At 37.8% G+C, this 24,686-nt stretch overlaps 2 protein-coding genes across 2 annotated transcripts in view; one reads left to right on the top strand and one right to left on the bottom strand.

The window, feature by feature from the left end:
- LOC306861398 (pleiotrophin-A-like) overlaps window positions 1-11,222 on the bottom strand; it is a 45,332-nt gene extending 34,110 nt beyond the window's left edge. Inside the window, exon 1 of the mRNA XM_079403623.1 lies at window positions 10,299-11,222. Within this exon, the coding sequence (XP_079259749.1) occupies window positions 10,299-10,312 (14 nt within the window). The 5' untranslated portion in view covers window positions 10,313-11,222. The remainder of the gene's footprint in view (window positions 1-10,298) is intronic.
- Window positions 11,223-18,179: 6,957 nt separating this feature from the next.
- On the top strand, window positions 18,180-24,159 carry LOC306861196 (zinc-binding protein A33-like). Its single transcript, XM_079403336.1, has 6 exons — window positions 18,180-18,733; window positions 21,666-21,761; window positions 21,850-22,080; window positions 22,224-22,246; window positions 22,333-22,448; window positions 23,329-24,159. Exons 1-6 carry the CDS (start codon window positions 18,338-18,340, stop codon window positions 23,850-23,852), a joined length of 1,386 nt encoding a protein of 461 aa, XP_079259462.1. The 5' UTR covers window positions 18,180-18,337; the 3' UTR covers window positions 23,853-24,159.
- Window positions 24,160-24,686: the final 527 nt, after the last annotated feature.

Here is a 24,686-nt window from a genome sequence, read left to right as displayed (position 1 = left end):
ACTAAAAGGCCTTTTACTTGCTAAAAAAATCTAAATGATCAATCAGACGACAGAAATGCATGAAGTAGAATGTGTGCAACAGGTTTAACAGCAAAGTTTTTATCATGGTGATCATTTAGAGGCCTTAGAAATTGGAACATCAAAACAATACAGGCTTTATAGGGTTAAAAGTTGGTGCCCAGACGCAACAAACCCTACACAGATGTTAATGTTTAGCCAACATGTGAACACAAAGCTTGTGTTGTTGCCATTGAACCTGACTTATTAGTTACCCAATTAGACTCCAGCTGTAAAGGTTAAAACACAGAGTTAAACAACTCATTATTAGCCTCTATATTCTCTAACTTCAACAAAAGGATCGCTAAATGAAACATCTGTAATAAAGTCATCAGTCCAGCTGGAAAATCCATCTGTGATCCTACCAAGAGAGAAAAATCCCTCATATACACACACATCTGGTGCATGAAGACAATCACTTCAGTATGAAATATTAATACAGGCAGTCAGGGACAGAAACGGTCTCAACACCTGCAGAAACACAGCTCTCCTTCCTCCTCTCATTTCCTGCTCATGAATAATACACCTCCATCTGCATCCCTTTCTTCCCTTCTCTATGCGTTTCTTTACTGAGGAAAGCCCAGAGCGCACGAGGTCACGTCACACGAACCTCTGATCTGAATATGGCTTCTGTTATTTACAAGCAAGCCGTCCTGTCATGGGCCCTCAGCAGCCTTTGAGTGCGTCTGATGAAACGAAACGAAATCTCCAATTCATGCCGCTACGCCAGACAGGATGAACACTAGAAAACTGCACACATTCCCATGCATCAACACAAACTCACTTGCATCACTGAGCAAACAACACTGATGATGCACGTCTGTTTCTGATGATACGAGACACATCCGAGGTTTGTCTGTCAGGCTTCACTGATACTGTGCTCAATAACAAATAAGATCTAGCTGTGCAAAGTTTTTAGAAATGTAATCGTCATTCTTCATCTGTAATTGTGTTGGTTTGGTATGTTTATGAAACACCTTTGAGTCGATGCAAAAGAAAAGGATGAAAAGAAAAATACTGTAACAATCTCATTTAAACGTCGTGTTTTGTTTAGTTTTTTGTAAATCTAATCTTTCGTTTTATATGGTTTTAGAAAACGTAATGTGAATCTGAATTAAAGATATAATAACTACTGCTTTTGACGCCCTAGAGGGGTATTTAAAAAAATTATATTAAAATTAATTTTCCCTCGCATATTGACAAAAAAAAAAAAAAATTATTAGCTTTTATGTCAGTGCAAAAGAAAAGGATGAACAAGAATAAACTGTAACAATATAATGTGTTTTGTTAGAAATCTAATCTTTGGTTTCATACATTTTTGAAAACCATTTCCAACTATTTTTATGTAATGAAATAAAAATAAATAAAAAAAATATATCGCGATTAATCCCATCTAAAATAAAAGTTGTTTACATAATATATTAGTGTGTACTGTGTGTATATATATATATATATATATATATATATATATAAATAAATACACACACATGCATGTATATATTAAAGAAAAATGTTATGTTTATATATTAAATATATTTATATAATATGAAATATAATAATATAAATATATAAATGTATATACATGTAAATATTTTCAAAATATATATATTGTTTGTGTGAGTATTTATATATTTATTTATATATATATATATATATATATATATATACACACATAATAAATATACAAAGTACATATACATATTTTAGGTAAACAAAAACTTTTATTTTGGATGCGATTAATCATTTGACAGCACTAATATATATATATATATATATATATATGTGCGCGTACGTTGTTGTTGGTTTTTTTTTAGGGGGGGGGGGGGGGGGGGGGGTATATTAATAGATCCAAACAAAACATTTGCAATAAAACAATATATACATAAATAATATAAAATATATAAATATTAATAATAAAAAACATTCTTTTACAAACTGAAAAAAAAAAAAATAGTTTTTGGGGGGGGGGGGTTTTAAATGTTTTTTTTTAGGAAATATTTTTAAATATGTCCAAACAAATCAAGTGACACTGCTGACTTATTTACAATGCCACACAGTTTACCCACAATGCAACACACAGAGCACCAATTTCACTTCAGACTAACACAATAAGCCACTTGAGGCCATGTGTCTATTACCGCGGGTAAGTGATCTTAACCCCGTGACCTTGGTAAAATCACTGTAATGAACAGCCTCAAGCGGCTTAACAGCAGCAACACTAATAAAAGACACTAATGTTCAATAAATATTTATTAATATTAATCTGAATAAAGTAGTATAATTCATTACTCTAACTGTGGACTGGCTATACAGAACGTGCGTGACATAATTTCATGACAACTTCAAACGCGACTAATCAAATCAGTAAATTAATCTACCGTCTCCCTCTCTCTCCACCAATGCATGTCTTTCCGTCTCTTGCATGTATTTATGAGTCCATGTTTGTCTTTTTGAGCTCAAAATCTCATTAATTTAGTACACGATGGTTTCAGAGCTCAGAAACTGCAGGAACACGAGCTAATAGTTTTGCATAATTCAGTACAATGGTTGTAATGATAAATAAATTGCTTCATTTTCTCGCTGTCTAACGTAATGGATTGTAAACGTGTATGTGGTACCTGGTTGATCACGCTGAGGTGCTCAACCGCCGTGTCCTTCCTGCAAAGAGCGGCTCAAGGAAACAAATCAGAAAAAGCAGAGGAAATCAAATTAAACTCCAAGCTAAACACACACACATTTACACACGGCTTTGATTCCTCTTGTTGTTAAAAGTATGTTGGATATTGAAAGGACGGGTAAAACCTTCCACAATGATTTACGCCAAAATCCCCCTCCAAACTTTGAATCTTCATTCAGCCAAAAAACAATCTGCAGGCCGTCGAGCGCATCCATGTGATGCCAGATTCTGAATAATTGGGACTTTTGGAAAGAAGCGCGTGTGTGTGTGTGTGTGTGTGTGTGTGTGTGTGTGGTGATTGAAAACCCCTCGAAGCAGTTCAAATATTAAAACCACGAGGCGGCTGTTGCTTTGCATATTTCACTGCATGTGCTCAAAAACTGCTGTTTTCCACTGATCCAGAAAAACAAAGTCAAACAGAGTTTAAAACGCTGTAGAAACACACACACAGATGTATTAAAGGACGTCCCATAAACAGCGTCAGTGACATGCTGTCCATTTCCACAGACATCATTTTGACTCATCAAAACAAGTTACGGTACAGTAATGCAAGTGTGCCTGAGGGTATAAAAAAGCAGAAAGGTGAAGCTCATGTTTTCAGTTCGAGCACCTGCATGAATTATTCAATAAAAACTTGCCTAAAACATCGTTTTGAGGTGCAACTTCTGTCCGGGTGGATGAACTTCTGCTGATGTAATTTGTATGTTCCTTTGTGGTATCTTGGCATATACTAAGTAAAGTTTATCTTCCAGCTAGTCCATAATCCATATTAACGCTTCCTCCAGTGAAAAAGTGGTCTGATCTGAATCAGGAGAGAAATCTGCACAGATCAAGCACTGCTTACAAGACAAAACAGTTCTGAACATACTGTATATGAGGGTGTATTTTGATGTAACAGAAGACGGACTTTTTCACTGGAGGAAGTGTTTTTATGGATTATGGACCTGTATTTTAGCCAGAAGCAATGTTTTGAAAATAAAACATCTTAATGATAGATTTGTTTCAGCTTTTGTCTTAAGATGTTAACTGATGGACTGGAGTGGTGTGGATTATTGTGATGTTTTTATCAGCTGTTTCGCTCTCATTCTGACGGCACCCATTCACTGCAGAGCATCCATTGCTGAGACAATGATACATTTCTCTAAATCTGATGAAGAAACAAACTCATTTACATCTTGGATGGCCTGAGGGTGAGCATATTTTCATTTTTGGATGAGCTATTCCTTTGACTCCTTTAGTTTAATGTAAATGTGGGAAAAATGCCCTTAAAATCTTGAATTAATAAAAAGACTTACTGTATCAAAACATTTCCTCTATCAATCAACCTGAGTTTTTGTTGGCATTTTGGCACAAATTCGTCATCAAATTACAGACAGGTTGTGTTACATCCACATAATAAGCCATGAAAAAAAAACATGCAACCCAGAGGACATTAAACCCAATATAATTTATAAAAATACTGTGATGCAAAACCAGTGAAAAGCGCTGCTATACTGCTGAAAGAGTAACGATTCTCTGCACACACAGGAGAGAGAGAGCTCTGGATGAGATCCTAATATCCCATTACTGAGCGGAGCAGTGCGTTTCCCCTGATCTCAGTATGAAATGTTATTAAACAGAGCTGGATTACACAGCAGACGGCTGTAATCTCTAATCTAACCTCAGTGCTGCCCACATAATCCCCAGGATTACAGACAATAAAAACTTCAATCTCTTTAAACACTTCTCAGAGCTCGTTATGAATCGCATGCATTATTAATCAGAATATTAGCTCTTATAAATTTAAATACTTAGAATTAATTTCCATGGCAACCCAGAGCCTGACATTGAAACTCAATAACATGATCTTTCCTCCCAAATGAGTTATTTAATGAGGAGGAGGATTTAATTTAATCCGGTTATATATTAGCAAAGTCAACAGAAAGTTGCTCTTTTATTTTATTAAAGCCGTAAGAATATTATTGCTGCAGAATGTTCTAGTCTCTCCATTATCAGATTCAAATGAGATTATCAGAGGTTCATCTCCGCTTTCGGAAACACAAATGCATGCGAAACGCTAAAGTTAGAGAGCACTTGCACACATAAGCATCATTTCTTTTCTCAAATGCATTGATTGAGAAGTCTAGTTTCTTGTCAATAAATGAATCATTAGATAAATGTAATCAATTGCAACAACATTTTGGCACCACATATATCTACATCTTTAACTCATTAGTATGCGTGCATGTTTTTAGCCTTCATTTATCAAGTTCACCTTCATCAGGTCATGCCGCATGAAATACACGCTCATGCCGACCTGTAGAATCAAGAGTCAGTGACTCAACAAGAGGCTGCACCACAAACTCAATAAAGCACCTTATAGCCATAGACCAACCAACAACATGAGTCAAACCATTAACCCGCCCACTTCCTGTCTGCTAACCGCACATACATCACTGCTTATCACAATCAAACGCAGCGGGTCGCCGTGTATCGAACCAACAGCCGATCAATGAGTGCTTACTGGACAAGGTTTCCCCTTCCTCTTTCTCTCATATATTATGAAGGGAATCGCAGGGATGATTTGCTTCCTGTCATATCTATAAAAACGCATCAGTCATGACAGCCAGAGGAGGATATTAACGAACACTTCTTACTCGGTTTCTAATCTCCTGAATAATAAAACCATGTTACATCATGTGGGAAAGTGGATTACAAACATTCTGTGATCGCTGCGTCTTCTAAACCGCAACACATTTGCTGAAAATAATCTGTGTCATTTGATATTTCTCTTCCCAGTATAAACAAATATTGAAAAATAAAAATACAAACAGTTCCAGGTGAGATGAAAGCTTGAGAAATACTTCACTCCAAAGTCAAAAGAAAACAATTAAAAAGAATTGTTGATATACAAATATACAATTCTCACTCAAATAATTAAAAAAAGAATAAATATTTGTAGATATTTTAAAATTAAGTATTTAATATTTATATAATTTATAATTTAATATATATATAATTTATATGATATTAAATTATATAAACATATTACATTTACTAGTAATATATTATTATTCATTTATATATTAATTTATTAATTTATATGTGACCCTGGACCACAAAATCAGTCATAAGGGTCAATTTTTCGAGATTGAGATTTATACATCAATGGAAAGCTTATTTATTCATTGATGTATGGTTTGTTAGGATAGGACAATATTTGTCTGAGATACAGCTATTTGAAAATCTGGAATCTGAGAGTGCAAAAAATATTGAGAAAATCTCCTTTAAAGTTGTTCAAATGAAGTTCTCATCAATGCATATTACTAATCAGAAATTAAGTTTAGATATATTTACAGTAGGAAATTTACAAAATATCTTCATGGAACATGATCTTTACTTAATATCCTAATAATTTTTGGCATAAAAGAAAAATGTATAATTTTGATCCATACAATGTATTGTTGGCTATTGCTACACATATACCTGTGTTACTGATGACTGCTTTTGTGCTCCGGGGTCACATACAAAAAATAAGAAATTATCTTATTATATATATATATATATATATATATATATATATATATATATATATATATATATATATATATATATATATATATATATATATATATATATATATATATATATACACACACATGCACTCAGAAATTTTATATACATATATATATTTATTTAAATAGTAAAGTACATTTTTTTTTTTTGGTGAATTAATTGAATTCAAAATAATTTATTTCAATTTTGTGACTGCCCTTAATAATAGGCTTCATTTTCTTTCTGTGAATCCTCTTATAAATGTATTTTTTCCTTTTTCTTTTAAGAGTAAAACATGACCCAACATTTCTTTAAGAGACTCAACCAATATCTTAAATGACTTACCGAGAGGAGTAAATAGGTTTGGGAGTTTTTAAATTGCTGGGTTTAAGATGAGAGATGAATTTGATCTACAGAGAGAATGAGTCTGGTCTATCGAGAGAAATATGAGACATTTGTGTAACTTTAATAAAGTTCCTATGGCCTGCTGCTCCGTGCTGCGCGCTGTAATTGCTAGATGAGGCATTCCTGCTTTGCATCCCAGCAGATCGTGTCTATATCTACCCACGCATGAGGAAACGCCGGCCGTCTGGTTACCTGAGCAACGAATTTCCACCGTCCCTCCATTCATCGCCCTGCACTGCAGTGTGATCCTCAAACACACAGTTTACACGGTGCAAAGACACATTCAGGAACTCTCTGTTCTCATGTGCAGACTGACACTGCTTGAACAGACAAGGTAAACGTGTCGCTCTAAATGCATTGTGGGAGATTAGCAAGCAATTTCAATGTAAGATTGTGTGCCATTTGACTCAAAGTTGTAATTTACCATTTTAAAGGTGCCATAGAATGGAAAACTGTCTTTACCTTGGCATAGTTGAATAATAAGAGTTCTGTACATGGAAAAGACATACCGTGAGCCTCAAACACCATTGTTTCCTCCTCCTTATGAAAATCTCATGCAAGCAAAAGACCACTGAAAAATAGGCGAATCAGAACATAACAAAGACTGTGACGTAACAGTCGGGATCACTAATAGTTACGCCCCCCAACATTTGCATAAACCCGCCCATGTTCTAGGCCAGCCCCCAGCCGAACAATCAGAAGTTGGTGTGGGATGGGTTGGTGTCTGTATTCAGAAAGGCACAGAAAGCAAATAACGTGTTCTAATAAAATAACGCGAGCCACTAAAGGGACATGGTTAGCTTCGTGCTAGCAGTAGCCTGTTCCATTACAGTACATAAGATTTCACTTTCCACTTAAACGGAGTAAGGAGAGATGAGGATGATGATGAATGATTTACAGATCCTGAGCACCACTGACAAGCATCTGATCTTGTGAAATATGTGGGAAATACCGCAGATTGGGAAGTTGGTTTTATCAAGGGAAACACCAAAAGTAATTGTTTTACCTCATTTATATTATGTATTTTATAAGATTATATTACTTTATGACGATATTTAAATGCTATGCACGCCTAAACTTTGTGCACTAAACAGTGCAGACGCGAAGGTCGCTCAGAAAAGGGAAATACCAGAAGTAAGCGTTTTACCTCATTTAAAATTTATTTTATAACATCATATTTATTCATAGCAATATTTATGTGCTGTGCTCTCCTGCACTTCCTCAGAGAGATATTTTCTTTCACGATGCGGAGCAGACGGGGAAGAATGGTTATAACAAGGAAAACATCGAAAGTAAGTGTTTTACTTCATTTACTATATGTATTTTATAAAATAATATTATTTAATAATGGTATTTGTATGCTGTGCGTGCCTAAACTATCCAAAATGTTTCTCACTGATGAAATTTGAATTGATGTCAAATCAAACCACAGTAAACTGCCCAAATCTAAAAAACTATATCAGTAATTGTTTCTTGTGTCTACTGACTAAATTTTGTGATTGTTAAGCATTAATTGAATGAGTTTTCATAATGTTGAAGTGTCACTATATTGGATTTGAGTGATTTTTCCATATATATTTCATATTTGTGTGTGTGTGTGTGTGTATGTTTCATATATTCATATGTATATGTTTTAAAATAACTTTTCAACATACTTAAACTCTTTATACTGAGTGAGTTAAATTGTTCACCATTCAAAGTGAAGACTTAGAATATTTCACATGAGTAGCATGAACTACAGATCAGATATGAGTTTTTGGTATACTTCTACTGTCATTTATTTATGTTCTGTCCCATTTGTGCAATGGCGCCACACTGGCCACCCCACTGGCCAGTATAAATTTTAGTAGCATCAGTTATGCATTTCATCCCTAATGCACAGTCAGGCAGGCATGAAAACGCGCGTTCTTAGCGCGCGCTTTGGGATTATGGCGAACGCACGTCGGAAACGCACGGTTTTGTGTATCAAAACGCGCTTCTTCGACGTGTGATTTCCTATGAAACGCGCGTTCTTGACGCGCGCTTTGGAGTCACCAAAAACGCGCGTTTTTGACGTGCGTTTATCATAACAGGAAATGGGCGTCGAATGCGTGCGTTTGGAGTCGGACAAAACGCACGTTCTGAACGTGTTACAGGTAAACCACACAGGCAGAGCAAACGTCTTTTGAAGTATCCACACAGGCGAAAACAACGTGCTCTTTCTGTAGTGTTCTCAAAATGGCACGCGTCAAAAGCGTGTGCTGACTTCATTGCCCGATTCTGTCATGTGCCCGCTATATCCTCCTGAGACCCCCCCCCCCCCAAAAAGCTTTTTTTCATGTCATTACATTGTTTAAAGCATTAGAAAAAAATGGAAAATTAAAATTTTTGAAAAAATATATTTTATTCATATTTTTTTCCTAAAAAATAAAATGGCATGAATAGACATCAAAAAGGCAAAAACAATGGGATTTTTTTTTTTAAATCACCAATACATTTTTAGGGTTTATAGTTTTGGTGTGCCACCCCAAGATTTTAAGTGGCCCCATCTGGCCACCCCAATGAAAGATTTCTGGAGGCGCCACTGCATTTGTGTGCATTCATTTTGATAGGCGGAGCCCTGCCTCAGGGCAGTGAGATCAGCATGAAATTCAGGAATTGTGACCCATTTTCCAGTAAGACTGACTTTCCTTTTACAAAAAAATATACACTTACAGTGAGTTAAATGTTTTTTCTTAAAGGTATAGTTCACCCAAAAATGAAAATAATCATTTACTCACCCTTGAGTTTGTCTAATGTCGTATGTCCCTCTTTCTTTTTTTATTTTTCCCTTTCGCACCGCAGGAACCTTTTCATAGTACCCGAACTAATTGTGGAACTTCCCACTTTTTGGCATGTTCGCACTGCGGGAACTAGGAACTGTTTTAGTTCCCGGAACTCCGTTTGGAAGAACTCCGTTACTTCAGAGTAGGGTCTAAAACAGTTCCATAGGAACTATCGTGACGTAATGGCGCTTTTCCACTGCACGGTACGGTTCAGTACAGGGGTTTTCCACCATAAGTGTTTAAATGTACTCCGTAAGTAATGTATATATTTCACACTTTCGAAAGTGTTATTTTAACTCCACAATGGAGGGAGTTTGACAATTTGAGTTAAATGTAAACTGGCTTTTTTGCTGTGCAGAGTCACATGATCCTTCAGAAATCATTCTTATATGCTGATTCTAATATGAAGAAACATTTCTTAATTACTATCAATGTTGAAAACTGCTTGCAATTCAACTTTTGTACTCGTTCTGCACCATTTAAGCATGAATATCATGTGGCTTGTTGAAGATAGGTGTGTTATTACTTTTCTAAACGACGAGTCTAACCATTTTCACTTGGCGGATAAATGTAAGTGAAAATAATCTCATACTTGCATACACTGAGGCATATCTACAGAGACATGCACGGAGCCTTTTCACTTATGCCTGTAAGCAATTTGCTTCAGAAAAACATAAGAATCAAGTTATTTTGCCGTTTGGTTTGGTGCCGCCTGTGGCACAGAAATTGCTTAGAGCAGCTTTAAGTATAATTGCATGTGTACGTGTTTGTGCGTGTGTGTTTTTGTGTCCGTTTTGATGTTGAAATTCATCACTCTGTACCTGATTGTGTGCATGTGTCCCGTCTCCAGACTGACAGCTCTACAGTAGCAGCTGACTGCTGCAGATCACAGTGGAACCCAATCTCCAAATGTCCCAGAGATCTGGTTCGTTTCTCCATCCCACCAGCACAGAACATGCGTTTCTCTATATTGCCCTGGAAGAAAAACAAAACAATGTGAGACATTTCTAGGTGCAAATTAATCTCCCGAACACAACCTACAAGCGTTTTTTTAAAGACAGGTAAGATTGCAGTGGTGAGGGATTCGGCTCAATTGCGCTGCTGTCATCTCCGTTTTTTCAGAATTGACGTTACACCTTTAAAAAGCACGATTCTACAGCTTGAACATTGGCCGTCTCATGGCTTTAGTCCTCAATCCCTGCAGCCAAATCCATATAACATCCACTAGAGGATGCCTATATTGCTCAAGTTGCATGTTTGACATGTTCCTGGTCTTATTTTGAGCACTTCATCAATGCATGTTATTCTCCACTCAGCTGTTGAAGGATTTCATTGCTGTCTAGGAGAAACAAGTGAGGCATTAAAGGAATAGTTCATGCAAAAATGGAAATTTGCTATAAAATGGCATCACCCTCAGGCCATTCAAGATGTAGATGAGTTTGTTTATTCATCAGATTTGGAGAAATGTAGCATTAAATCACTTGCTCAGTAATGGATGCTCTGGAGTGAATGGGTGCCGCCAAAATGAGTCCAAACAGCTGATAAAAACATCACAATAATCCACACCACTCCAGTCCATCAGTTAACACCTTGAGAAGCCAAAATCTGCATGTTTGTAAGAAACAAATCTATCAAGATGTTTTATTTTCAAAACATTGCTTCTGTCTAAACTTCAACTCCATAATCCATAAAAACGCTTCCTCCAGTGAAAAGTCCATCTCCTGTTGTCCCTCACATTACAATACACCCACATTTGAAAACAGTACTTGATCTGTGCAGATTCCTCTCCTAATTCAGGAGAGATATCTGCTTTTTCACTGGAGAAAGCGATAATATGTATAGAGAACTTGCATTTTAGCCGGAAGCATTGGATTGAAGTTGAAAATGTCTTAATGATGGATTTGTTTCTTTTGGCTTCACAAGATGTTAATTGATGGACTGGAACGGTGTGAATTATTTTAATCAGCTCTCATTCTGACGGCACCCATTCACTGCAGAGGATCCATTGGTGAGCAAGTGATGGAAAGCTGAATTTCTCCAAGAAACAAACTCATCTACATCTTGGATGGCCTGAGGGTGAGCACATTTTCATTTATGGGAGAACCATTCCTTTAAAGAGATCTCATCTGAGGTTTTCTTTTCCTGTGAGACATGACCAGAATTAGATATGAATGTGTGCCTGTTTTGAAGTATTCCATTACCCACAACAACCTGGACAGATGCACCTGCATATCAAGAGCCCTTTCAAGAAAACTTTGTGTCTTTGCCCTTGGCATTGATGGTCTGTTTGTCTATATATCCCACTGTTCACCACAGAGATGAGACATCAGCTGAAAAGGTGGCTGGCACTTTGTAAGCAGCTCTGGTCCATCTGGTGAAATTGTGCATTTAATCAAATTTCTGCGATGGTCTGAATTCATGTGTGAAAGCTGAAATAAGATGCACCCATTACGCATACACCGAGGTCCGCCACTACAAACGTGGAGGGCATGCAAAGAAGCCTTTTGACATGGTATAATTAATTTATTGGATAGATTATTCATATACTATCAAAGATTAAATTTTGTATAAAACACTTAATTTAGCTTTCCAAAGGGCCACAGAATATTACTTAGCCAGGCAAAATGATATATTGTTATGTCAAAGGATTAGTTCATTATAAAATAATGCCATTATTTACTCATCCTCATGTCGTTTCAAACTCATATACTATACTTTTTACTATAAAACATAAAAGAATCTTTATGCAGCTCTTAATGGGTTTGGAATCAAATAATGAAAAGTATAATAATGACAGAACACTCAGGTTCTTTATGAAGAATCTTTAACATCCATGGAATCTTTCCATTCCACAAAAAGTTCTTCATAGTGAAAAAATAAATGGTTCTTTTTAACTTAAGAACTGTTCACTGAAAGCTTTTTTGTGCAAAAATCCTCTTTTTTAACCTTTATTTTGAAGAGTGAAGATCATCTGGGACAAACTGTTCCTTTAACAGATAAGGATCAAGGTGAATTTGTTTTTATGGAAAATGATAACCTTTGATTGAAAGCTCTTGCAGTGTTTGGCCGACTGGAGTTCGGACAGAGGCTTTGCCAATTCTGATGTAAGGGCTGTTTGAGAGAGAGACAGCGTGAAAGAGAGGAGGAAAACTGACATTGACAATATTGGTGAACAAACAAATTGCGCCAGCATTGTAGAGGATTTGATGCAGCGTCGCGTCCCACATGGATGAAGCGCCGCAGACAGCGCAGAAGAGCCCTGGGAGATGAGCACACATAACAGAATCCCGACAGAAACACCTGGGCCCCTCAAATATCACAGCGCCTGCCTCCGATCTGTCTTTCTGGCTGTGCAATACTCTAGCTCTTTACATTTCTCATTTTTTCTATTTATTAAAGGAAAAGTTGACATAATAAAGGAAATTATGTAATTATTTACTCACCCTAGTCATTCCAAACCTGTACATTGTGGTTAGCTTTTTTCCTGAGGAATAAAGTAAACAAGGAGAATTTTTGGTTATATTATATACAACAGACTATAGTCTCCCAAGACGCAAAAATGACTACAAAAACCCATAGAGTACATTCAAATTGTGCTTTGAAAGAATATGAAGGAGAGTAAGTTTTCTTTTTTTGAGTGAACTAACCTTTTATGCATATGACGAATGCATGTAGAAACAGCAGCTGCAGGACCCCACTGTGATTAATAAGAGCCATGCAATGAACTGATCTTCGTTTAGCTGTAGGACTCTCAGACACCATATGCTGGAGAAAAACAAGCTAATGAAATAAAAGGAAACACACACATGAACACACAGAGAATTTACCGACAACGGACTTCTTTTTGCACACCTGCAAGAGAGTGAGGTTGTTTGGGAACCACTTGTGGGTTTTTGATTTTCTTTTAAAGAAAAATCAAATGTGAAATTATCTGAAATACCCTTCAATGTCCTAAAGTCAAATTACATGGATGCATACTGCCATCTAGTGACTTTCTTCAATTCAGCTCGTTTCTCCCAATCTGTGGTCACTGCAGCCCCTGCTGACATAAAAGAATAGTTCAGAAATTAAATTCTGTCATTATTTACTCACTCCTACGACGTTTGCCTAGTTGGACACTAATGAATTACTAAATACTGGTGCATTATAGAATATAGTTAACCAAATAAAAAAAAACAAGTCAGTTACAAACTAACAAGGGGCTTCTAATGCCCTAATGTAAAATGTATGCTTCAATTTAAGGACTGAACAGGTGAAACTGTCCCATGTGGTTGTTAGTGGCAGGGCCGGCGCAAGCTCAACTGCGGCTCTAGGCAAACCGTGCCCCCACTTCACTCTCATAATTAAATACGATTTTAAAGATGCATGTGAAAGACTGGAGAATTTCTTTAATTGATACAACTGCATTAAAATAAAAGCAGACATGGGCATGTTTTTTTCCCCTACTGTAACGTTAAAAATAATAATAATAAAATAATAATAATAATAATAAATAAATACCACTAGTATAGCTGTAAACGCAAATTAAGTGTACAAGCCTGAAGTGGCCATGGGAAGATTTGGGAGAATTCCAGGTGAGCAGCGCAAAACAGCTGGGGCACGTTCAGGTTCACACCGGTGCCCAACGTTTTGCTTCGGTTTCCGGGTTGAACGACGTGTTTCCTGGAAACGGTGTGCACCAGGGTTTGAGATAGGTTTTCTCTTGTTTGGTGGGTGAGTCAAAAAGTCAGCCCAATCAGCAGCAACGTGTATATAAACCACGAGGTATTAAAGAGACAGACCACACAATGGGTCCAAGTGAAGTCCTTTAATATGTGTCTGCTGCAGCTCGGTATACGCAACAATTCACAAGAACAAGTATATTGTTTGCACATGTTTGTTTACATTAAAGTCAAAATAACTGAAATAATAAGAGCACAAGTATAGATCTGGAACTTCTTTAAGTCTGTCTAAATATCATGTAATAATTGCAATGTCTTCTGGTCCATATCCTTTCCTCAGGAAGGTGTGCTAGACACTGATTAATGCAACATAAAAATACTATACATATTTATATATTTTGCTAATGTATTGTGGAGTGACACTTTCATAAACTTTTCTAGGCTCTGATTATATTATGGTAAATATTACAATATCATAGCACAACAACCGTGATCAGCAATAATGATAAGCCTAATACTCACAATACAAATAATAATGTCATATAGATCATAACACAGTCTCGGAGGTAAGAAGTGGTTTATCCTTCACCTGAAATTTCTTTTCATCCTGAAATGCGAGGCAAATGTTGGATCACAATAATTAGGAACCAAAGTTTCCACAAATCCCTTCACTCGATTGAGATGTTCTCTTTTATTCTGGAGGGCAAGGGCAGTGACTGTAACATCAAGCGTATTCTGCAGTATTAAACACGTATTTATACCGATTTCATCAGGCTCCGAGAATTCTTCAGAAAGAACACAAAGAATGGCCTTCTCAGCTGCCATAGCTGCAACTCGTGCGTCATCAGAACAGGGTGTTCAACGCACCACCGTTTCCGTTTAATAAACGTTTTGCACCGTTTTATCGGGGCTGAACGCAGCCCTGGTGTGCATAGCTCTTCGTACTCGGGGCTTAATCTGAACAAACCTGCTACCTGTTAAATTATGATTCATTAATGTCTACACCTATCACACCCTAAACCTACCCTTACAGTAGTGTATATTCAGTAATTATGTGTTTAATTATGTGTAGAAGGGATACCGGAAACCAACAATATTTTTTCCTACCTATTAGATTGTGATTTATTAACGTCTACACCTACCCCAACCCTAAACCTACCCCTTACAGTGATGCAGATGCATTAAATATTGTTGTTCAGCGTGAGAAAAAGGATGAAATATTGATGTGCGCATGCGCAGTAAACCCTGGTAGTTAAATCTGACGGGTAGGATAAAATGTCAGGACACCGGTCCGTATCTGGCACCTCTGAATTCCGATCATCTCATTTGGCGGATCCCCTTCCTCCAATGAAAGATGTTCGTGTCAGGGTTATTATAGTTTTGCATTTTTAAATTAGTTTTTATTTTAATATTGCTTTCAACTTTCGCTATAAATTTCAGTTTCGTTTTTATTTTTAATAATTCGGTTAATTTTAGTTTTTATTTTGTGACCCGTTTTCTAGCCTATAGTTTTTATAAATTTTAGTTTCCGTTTTAGTTTTAGTAATTAAAGTTTAGCAGAATTAACAGAACACTTCCAGAGCCAGACCAAAAACATTTTATTGACATTTTATTAACAGTTTATTGACGCAAACCACTAGCGACACAAAATTAAAGCATGCTGAGATTGATTAGAAAACGATTATTTATTTTTGATTATTTTATTTAGTTGCTGTTGGTTTCGTTTTGTTTTAGTTTTTCATTTATTTATTTTATTCTTTCTTGCCTAAATGCCTTTATTTTTCGTCAAACAGGCCTGCTTTTCCATTTAAACATGTAGGCTATACAACATTTCTTACATTTAAACTCGTTTAACAAGCATTTTAGAAGTAAAAAATAAAACATTTCATAGTCGCAAAAAGACCAATGCGGCTTGTTTAGGTGACTTGGTTTGCTTTGCATAAAATAAAATGGTTTACTGTTTTATAGATTAAATGAAACAAACCTATATTTGACCAAAGTCAGCGGCACTGAGAACTGCTCTCACCCGAAGGAGAATATATATTTGCTCGCACTGGGTTGTTGCGACTGTCCTAGGAGCTGGGTTACACAAAAACTACCCAAACACTGAAAAATGTTGCAATAAAATAACTGTGATTTTTAGAGTTAAAGCAACTGATGCAAGCTGGTAATCACTTCAGTGGGTCAACCAACACGGAAAGCGCTCGAGAAACAGTATCTCTTCCGCGGCTCGGTACGCTTTCAACACGTTTTTTTTTTGTCTTGAGCAAGAGACTGTACGACATTCATGATTTGACTCATTTTTACGTAGAGAGGGTGACAGCGCACTGCATTAAAATAAATGATTATTAATGTTTTCATAACCGCTGGCCAAATTCAAAAACGAAATTAAAACATGTTTGAGAGCAAGGGTAGCTTGTGTATTCTGCGTATAGGGAGGAACGGCTCTGAGAGTAGCCTACTGACTCGCTCAGGTGGGGGGCGGCATTACTATAAAGCAAAGTTAATTTCGATTTAGAATAACTAAGGGGGTGATAACTTGTTGATATGAGTGCAATATTTCCAAACGAATGCCCAAAAGATAAACTACAATATCTGCATTCCCACCGGGTGTCGTTCAACTTCATGCAGCACTTCGCAGACCGATCGGCGGCTGACTTGAAGCAGTGCATGCCGGTTAGAAAATTTGTCTGACTTGAACCGGTGTCATGAGAAATCGAGTCCCCCCTTGAAATCGATCCAAGCGATCCCATTGGCTCAAATTACTTCTAATAGGTGATCCCACTGCCTAAATAAATACATATAGATATTAATGTAAAAACGTATGGCTTACTATATAGTGCATAATAGAACAAATTAGTGCATAATGAAACAAATTAAACGTAATTTCTTACACTTAATTAACTGCTAATTAATAAATAAAAGTTATAATATCCTATTAAGTTTAAAAAAATCGTTAATTCGTTTTATTTATAAAATAAAACATTTGACATTTAACACTTAATTTATAACATAATTTAAAAAAAAATTGTGAACATGTAGGATAAGTACAAATTCGTGTATAAAATAAGCTATGGAGCTAATCAGGTATCTGTATGCTATGCTAGTACATAAGCTAATGCATACAGACATTAATTATCATTATAATGTAGTTTAAACAGCATTTATTATTACATGATTTTGTAGGAATTGTATTCAGGCACTAAAGAGAGTACTTATTAAAAGTAATTTGAGCCAACGGGATCGCTTGGGGTCCTAACCAGACACGATTTCTCATGACACCGGCGCCGACGCTACGCCACTGTCACATGTGGCATCTCGTCGATTGCCGTCTGTAGCCGTGCTTCAAGTCGAACGCACCTATTTACTTTGAATGACGTCAAGTGTTGTCGAACTGAATTGTGGGTCTGTCGCGTCACGTTGGGTCCGTTGCTTGCGGCAGAAGTTGAAAACTTTTCAACTTTTGAAGCACCAATGCAGGCGTCAGCCAATCAGATCGCCTTATGCAAATACCCTAGCGCAGACACTAGCCAATCCTGTTCACGCAACACCAGAAAAGTAAGGTGATTGGCTGTTGTCACTAAAGACCAATTCACACTGCACAGACAAACGCCAACAAACTAGTCTGTTGGAGTTTGTTGGATCAGTGTGTTACCCCTGTTGGCGTTGGTTGGAGTTTGTTTTCACCCGACTGAACATGCTTATAGATATAGGATCATCCATTTTCTCCGCAGTCGAGAGCTGGTCGATGTCTGTTGGTGCAGTGTGAACATGACAGTTATTTTTCATAAGATTCTAAATCCAACGGCCAACTTGAGCCAACTTGTTTGTTGGAGTTTGTTGGCATTTGTCTGTGTGGTGTGAATTGGCCTTAAGACGGCGCCAAGCTTCAGACACACCCTCCGTCAAGCGTTGACGCCGACGCCCCGTGTGAATGGGACGTAGTTCGCCTATATGCACGCACTGGCCCTGGCTAATGGCTATGTCATATTCTGGAGGGAGGAGTTGTTTACTAATGCTTCTAGTGAAACGAAAGTTAATGACTCAAATGAAAGGGTGGGGTGTGAGGGAAAGTAGGTTTCGCAATATATCTCCAACAGTAGTGCAAAGTCTAATTTACAGTGTTTTAGAAGTAGAGACTGCCTGCTTCTTTAGTCTTTTTCAGTATTAAGTGTTTCTACTAAGAACTGAATTCAATCATGGCGGAGGATTTGGACTTTCTGGAGGAGGATTTGACCTGTTTCGTCTGTTGTGATATCTTCACCGATCCGGTCACTCTGAAATGTAGCCACAGTTTATGTGAGGATTGTCTCCAACTTCTCTGGGAGACTCAGGACGTCCCGCAGTGTCCGGTCTGTCACAATGAATGCTCTCACGATGAGCCCACCAAAACCCTGGCGTTCAGAGCGCTTTGTGAGTCCTTCAAGAAGAGAAAACCCACTGCTGTTTCAGGAGATGTTTGTCCAGAACATAAAGAGGCTCTCAAACTCTTCTGCTTCGAGGACCAGCAGCCCATCTGTGTGGTCTGTTACACATCAAAGAAGCATGAAGATCACAAGTGTTCTCCTCTCGAGGAGGCTGCTAGGAATTTAAAGGTACGAGGAGATTGGAATCTGATCTGACTGACTTTTGGTATCTTCAAGCTCAATATAAAAGAACATATTGCAGGTTAGAGACCCCAGTGAGTCGATGTATAGATAAAATAATGTAGGAACTAGATTTTCTTTAAAATATACTTTAAAATACGCTATTAATGATTCTGGAGTCGTTTTTGTGAGAAAATTTTACTTCCGCATCTGAAAACTCGCTCGTTAATATCTGACACTAACGTTTCGTGATATAGCGGTGTCTCATCACCGCAGGAGAGAGATTAACACGTTTTTGTTTCATTAAGTGTTTGTGGTAAATGCGAGGCCATGGTCACAGCTGAGGAAAGTCAGTTCTGCATGGAGTTACTGAGTCTTAGTGGAGAATGTAACCCCCACACTTGATGTGCAGTGTCTGACTAGATGTACCAAACATATACTCACAATAGAAAAATATACCATCTGACATATTAAAAAACATTTAACAATCTTTCAGTGTGGGTATCACACTAATGTGTTGTTAAAGTGTGTTAAATCGTGAATGCTAGATAGACGCCAACAGCCTGATCTTGTTGATCCTCTGGAGGGATCTGGAAAGGGGAGCAGGTGTAGTGGAAGACAAGACAGTGCTGCGTTCTCGTGGAGCCTGTGGTGACCTGCAGTATAACACTCTCAGACAGCATATGCTGGGAGAAGCAAGCAAACGTTTAGATCTCATTCACTGCTGACCATGCTTTTCCACTTGGCCTCCATCACATCGAGTAGCCCCAGAGTGCACCCTGGACGATGGGGCGGGGCGACACATTAAGGTGGGGCGACACGCGTCACTGTGCCCACCCCCAATTTCATTGGTTTATAATACAGCAGATCTTATTGGTGTAGACGTTTGCGCATGAGCATTCTTTTATATGCGTTTTTATGAATGATCTACGCTGTTTGGCTGTACTACAGAAATTTTAAGTGCTAACAACAGGGATTTCAGTTAGAATCAATTAGCAAATGTGTTTTGTTTTTTTGTTTTTTTATGATGAATTAAGATTAAGTTCCTGTCAAACGCTTGGTGATGGCATCTCTGAGTACTTCAGGCAGAACAGAGCTGTGTAATATGAGCGGCTCACGAATTAAGTCACAAATTCTTAATTCGTGACCATGATATAGTCCTACCTATGCTATAGTACGTTAAATGAACTCAGATATTATTGCACTTTTCACAGTACACGAAGTAGTCATTGAGCAGTTTTAGCTGGGCGATGTTGATAAAAATTATCCACTATTTGAGATTTAGCTGTTTTGTAATCAGAATCAGAATCAGAATGAGCTTAAATGCCAGGTATGTTTACACATACGAGGAATCTGTTTTAGTGACAGAAGCTCCTCAGTGTCACAGCGACAAGACAGGACACAGATAATAAAAGAATAATATACAAATATACAAAATAGACAATGTACAAAATAGCAAAAAACAATATATAATATAGACAACTATGTATGTACAGTTATGATATGTGCATAACTGTACATGCATAATTGTCTATATTATATATTGTGTTTTTTGCTATTTTGTACATTGTCTATTTTGTATATTATTCTTTGCCCATATTCATTATTTTAGGATCGGTTGATAAGCACAAACTTTGGAAATGATGATCATTCACTGTAGTTCAGTAAAATAAAGGACAAACCCGCAAATGGTTTTATTTTAAAGAACAACTGCGGTGACAAATAAGACAATAATACCAACTAGTCCATCAGCGTGAACTGGGGTTTTATGTGTGGATAATGGGAATGAAAACCTTAATATTTAAACCTTAGAATTAACAATATTTATCTCATTATTTAAATAATTATGTTCACTGATTTGGTAGTTAGCAAATGTTAAAAAACAAGACTTATGGTGCACAGTTGACATTTTTGTGGAGCAACATCTCTGACGGATCGTTATGCATCATGTCTCCCGCCGGCGGCAGAACACAGACTGACCGGGACCCGATGAAGGTGCTGTGTGCATCAGCTCTGAGTCTCACTCGCTTCTTGCTTCGGTATCCCATGTTGAACTGCATCATATCGCCCAGATGATAATCTTCCGGTATAAAATGATTGCTAAGTTACACATCACCGCGGTGTTTGAAGCAGATGCATTAGTGAAGTCCGGTCTCTTTACCCGCATTAATGCACCGAGGCCCAGAAGATACCATCCTATTTCTTGTTAGGAAACCTGTGGACTCCATGTCCTGACAGGCTGGAGTTAGTACTACCTCCACAAACACAATAATTTACCATGACGATGATAAATTGAAATAAAAATGACTACCGAAAACACACTGACCCTGCGCTCCATTCGGAAGGGCTCATCCCTATGCCCTAATCCCTTCAATGGGTTTACCCTCCGGAGTTAGAGCTTCGAAGGGTTGAAGGGTGTAGGGGACCAAACAACTGTTTCTTGAAGTGCCCTTCTGCATCATTATACGGAGGCGCCGTCATCATGCAAAGAATCAGCGCAAAGGATCATGGGGGCCCGAAGTTTCCATCAGTTGTACCCTTCGAAATCCTTCATTCCGAAGGGCCCTTTGAAGTGGCTAATTCTGAGCACTTCGGTTTGGAACGACACTTCAATATGGCGGCCATGATCGTTTTCACTCCGAAGTGCCCTTCGGAGGGCGATATATCCCGTTTGGAACGCACGGTGACTCACGCCCCCTCAAAGCAACGACTCCCTTACGTGACGTAATATAACACGATGTTGAAAAAAAAGCAGGTTTTGAGAACTGTCAAGGAAAGGGTCACTTTTTCTTCAAAATGTTTGCCCTCACGTCTTGTAAAACGTTTTCAAATCCTGCATTAACGGTTCATATGGTATTTTCATACAAGGTTATATATTCAATTGGAGAAAAAATAAATTTACCTGCAATATGCACTTTAAGAGTTTATTATCTGATTCTAGGGAGATCTCAAGACACAGATGGACAGACTTCAGACGACACTCGTGGACCTCAAGAAAGCCCAAAAGAGCAGCGTGAAACAGGCTGAGCTCATTAAGGTATGTGTTAGTAAGGTGTGTTAGTATTGTAATCAGTAGTGAAGATTTACATCAACTTAAAGGACTAAATCTTCTTAAACCATTTTAGAAACACACCAGTATAACAGAAAACCAAATCAAGAAGGAATTTGAGAAGCTCCATCAGTTTCTTACAGAGGAAGAGAATAAACAGATCAGATCCTTGCGCAAAGAAATGGAACGTCAAGATGGGAAACTCAAGGCCAGAATAGAAAAGTTGTCCAAACAGATTTCGGATCTGTCTGAGAGGATGGCAGCCTTCTGGCAGGACATGGAAGCTGAAAACATCTCATTTCTCCAGGTACAAAGTAAACACTCAATGAGATGCCAGGGACCAAAAGTCCAGCAGAGAGCTCTAATCTGCAGCAAGCATGTCTGATAATCGATATTCATGTTTGCTCAATGTGGCAGAGCACTAATTACTCTTTATTTTTTCACATTCAGAATTACAGCAATACATTAAAAAGGTGAGTCTTTCACGAGTAACATTTTTTATATAACTGAAATCCATTTTACCCATTGAACACTAAATATCTAATTTTTTATGTGACAGACTCAAATGCCCATCAGTATCAAACAGGACCCCTGTATTACAGCAATATCAGCACCAGCCCATTCAGACAATGATCTTCACCACTTGGGCCAGAATGCAGAACCTTGTGGAACAGCGTAAGTAATGGCCTCTGCTTAGATTGTATGCTGTTATTCTTTTCCATGGAACACATATGGAAAACATCATTCAGCTCTTTTCCATATAGTTCACAATGACCAGAGGCTGTCCAACATGGACCAAAAACACCATGAAATGTTGCGTTCATGGGCATGTTGTGATTGCCATAATTACAAAATGATAACATGTGACATTCTACTTGGAGCTGTTCATATCCTTGGACTCGAATTTATCAGTTGAATATATCACGAAATCACTGATTAACTACATTTTACTGCTGAAGCCACTGTCATTTTGAGTGTAACCAGGTAACGCTGTAGTTGTAGTGGTCATACGAGTCAGAGCTCTAAGAAAATTCTGAGTTGTGATTATGAATTCTACAATAACGTAAATGCTTTTTACATGTTGGACTCTTGTAATGCTAATTCTGACATGCCATGAAACGGACCTAAAGTTTTGGACTAAGTCATTGGTCACCATCCACTTTTATTGGGTAGAACAGAAAAAAATAACAGGTTTGGAAAGACATGAAGGAGAGTAAATGTGAGTGTCCCATACTCGGAACCTGTGCTCTGCATTTAACCCATCCAAGTGCACACACACACACACACACACACAGCAGTGAGTAGTGAACAAGCACACAGACTTTGAACACACACCCAGAGCAATGGGCAGCTATTTTGCTGCAGTGCCCGGGGAATAGTTGGGGGTTTGGTGCCTTGCTCAAAGTCCAACTCCCTAAGCATTAGACCACAACTGCCCCCTATTCATTCATTCATTTACCTACCCACCTACCTAACAAAACACAAACACATGGATAGTAGTGCATTGGTACTGACTGCTGAAAGGCTCTGTAGTTTATGGTCATCTGTGTTTCAGCTCCTGTGACTCTGGATCCAGACACAGCCTCCAGTAAACTGCAGGTGTCAGAGGATTGCACCAGTGTTGAGTACGTAGAAGTGAAACTGCATGCGTCTGATAACCCAAAGAGGCTGCAAGGGGGAGTGCTGGCCTCACAGGGCTTCAGCTCAGGTGTGCACTGCTGGGACGTAGAGGTGGGTGAGAGCAACAACTGGACACTAGGAGTGATGGGGGAAATGGTGAACCGCAAAAAACTTTGCAAAATGGATCCAAAAAATAGATTCTGGTGTTTTCGTAAAGTAGATGGTAAGTACAAGAAAGGAACAAAACCTGTCAGCGATATTGATGACAATGAGAAGCCAAATATCATACGATTGCAGCTGGACTTTGATGAAGGAGAGCTGAGATTCATCGACCCTTTCAGAAACAGTAGTTTGTGCACCTACACGGGTGGATTTCCAGAGAAAGTGTTTCCATATTTCTGCACTGGAGATCTGGACACAACACTGAGTCTTTTCCCAGCAAATAAACAAAAAGTCTAATTAACATGACATTTTTTTTTACACATGATTAAATAAGTAAATGCTAAACACCATAGATATCCATGAGTGCATGTTATGTTTTGTGCATTTGTCCATCTTTAAAAAAAAAGGCATTTGATTTTTTTTAAATGAAATGACCATTATAAATATACTATGGCTCAAGTGTCCAAATACTTTTTCATGCCACTGTATGTCCAGTAGTGTGATTATTTAATCATGCAATGTTTCTATATAAATGATGATGCATTAATAAGGCAGATTTTAATGTGATTATCGATGTAAAAAGCAATAAAGACTATTTGATGTACCCGTGTGATACTACTGAATTTTAACTGAAATACAGTGTGGTGATGTCACCTCTGCCAGCTGATTGGTCCAAAGTACTGGGCTCAACTTCAAACTGCTGGCATTTGCCCCTTTCTTATATTGGCAATACTGTGAAGGATGGCACATACCTGCAACACCTGCTCTGATAAAACTCATACTTGTTTCTTGCAATGAGTTATAGCCCAGAGTGAAGATGTCCTCCGCCACACGTCCAAACTGCATCACGATGTAGTCAGCTGAAAACACACCAACAAACAATCACAACAGTGCATCTGGTAACAGAAAAACCTACCAGTGACAACCGCCATCTAGTGACAGTTTTATACAACTCAGATCCTACTCCGTGGTCACTGTGGCTCCTGCTGACATTAAAATCATAGTTCAGAAATGAAAACTCTATCATCATTTACACATCCTCGGGACATTTCCCTACTGCTATCATACATGGACAGTAAATAATTATTAAATATCGGTGCACTGCCCTATTAATGTATGTAATCAGTGCAA

Source organism: Barbus barbus (genome assembly GCF_936440315.1).
Source record: "Barbus barbus genome assembly, chromosome: 42".
NCBI classification, from domain to species: Eukaryota; Metazoa; Chordata; class Actinopteri; order Cypriniformes; family Cyprinidae; genus Barbus; species Barbus barbus.
This window is presented reverse-complemented; position numbering and strand designations above follow the sequence as displayed.

What these genes read in the sequence shown, in the direction of transcription:
- LOC306861196 (XM_079403336.1), top strand. Translation starts at nt 18,338, where the DNA reads ATGGCGGAGGATTTGGACTTTCTGGAGGAGGATTTGACCTGTTTCGTC. An exon ending in AGGCTGCTAGGAATTTAAAG is followed by an intron (nt 18,734 to 21,665) that starts GTACGAGGAGAT and finishes ATCTGATTCTAG; the next exon opens with GGAGATCTCAAGACACAGAT. An exon ending in AAAACATCTCATTTCTCCAG is followed by an intron (nt 22,081 to 22,223) that starts GTACAAAGTAAA and finishes TTTCACATTCAG; the next exon opens with AATTACAGCAATACATTAAA.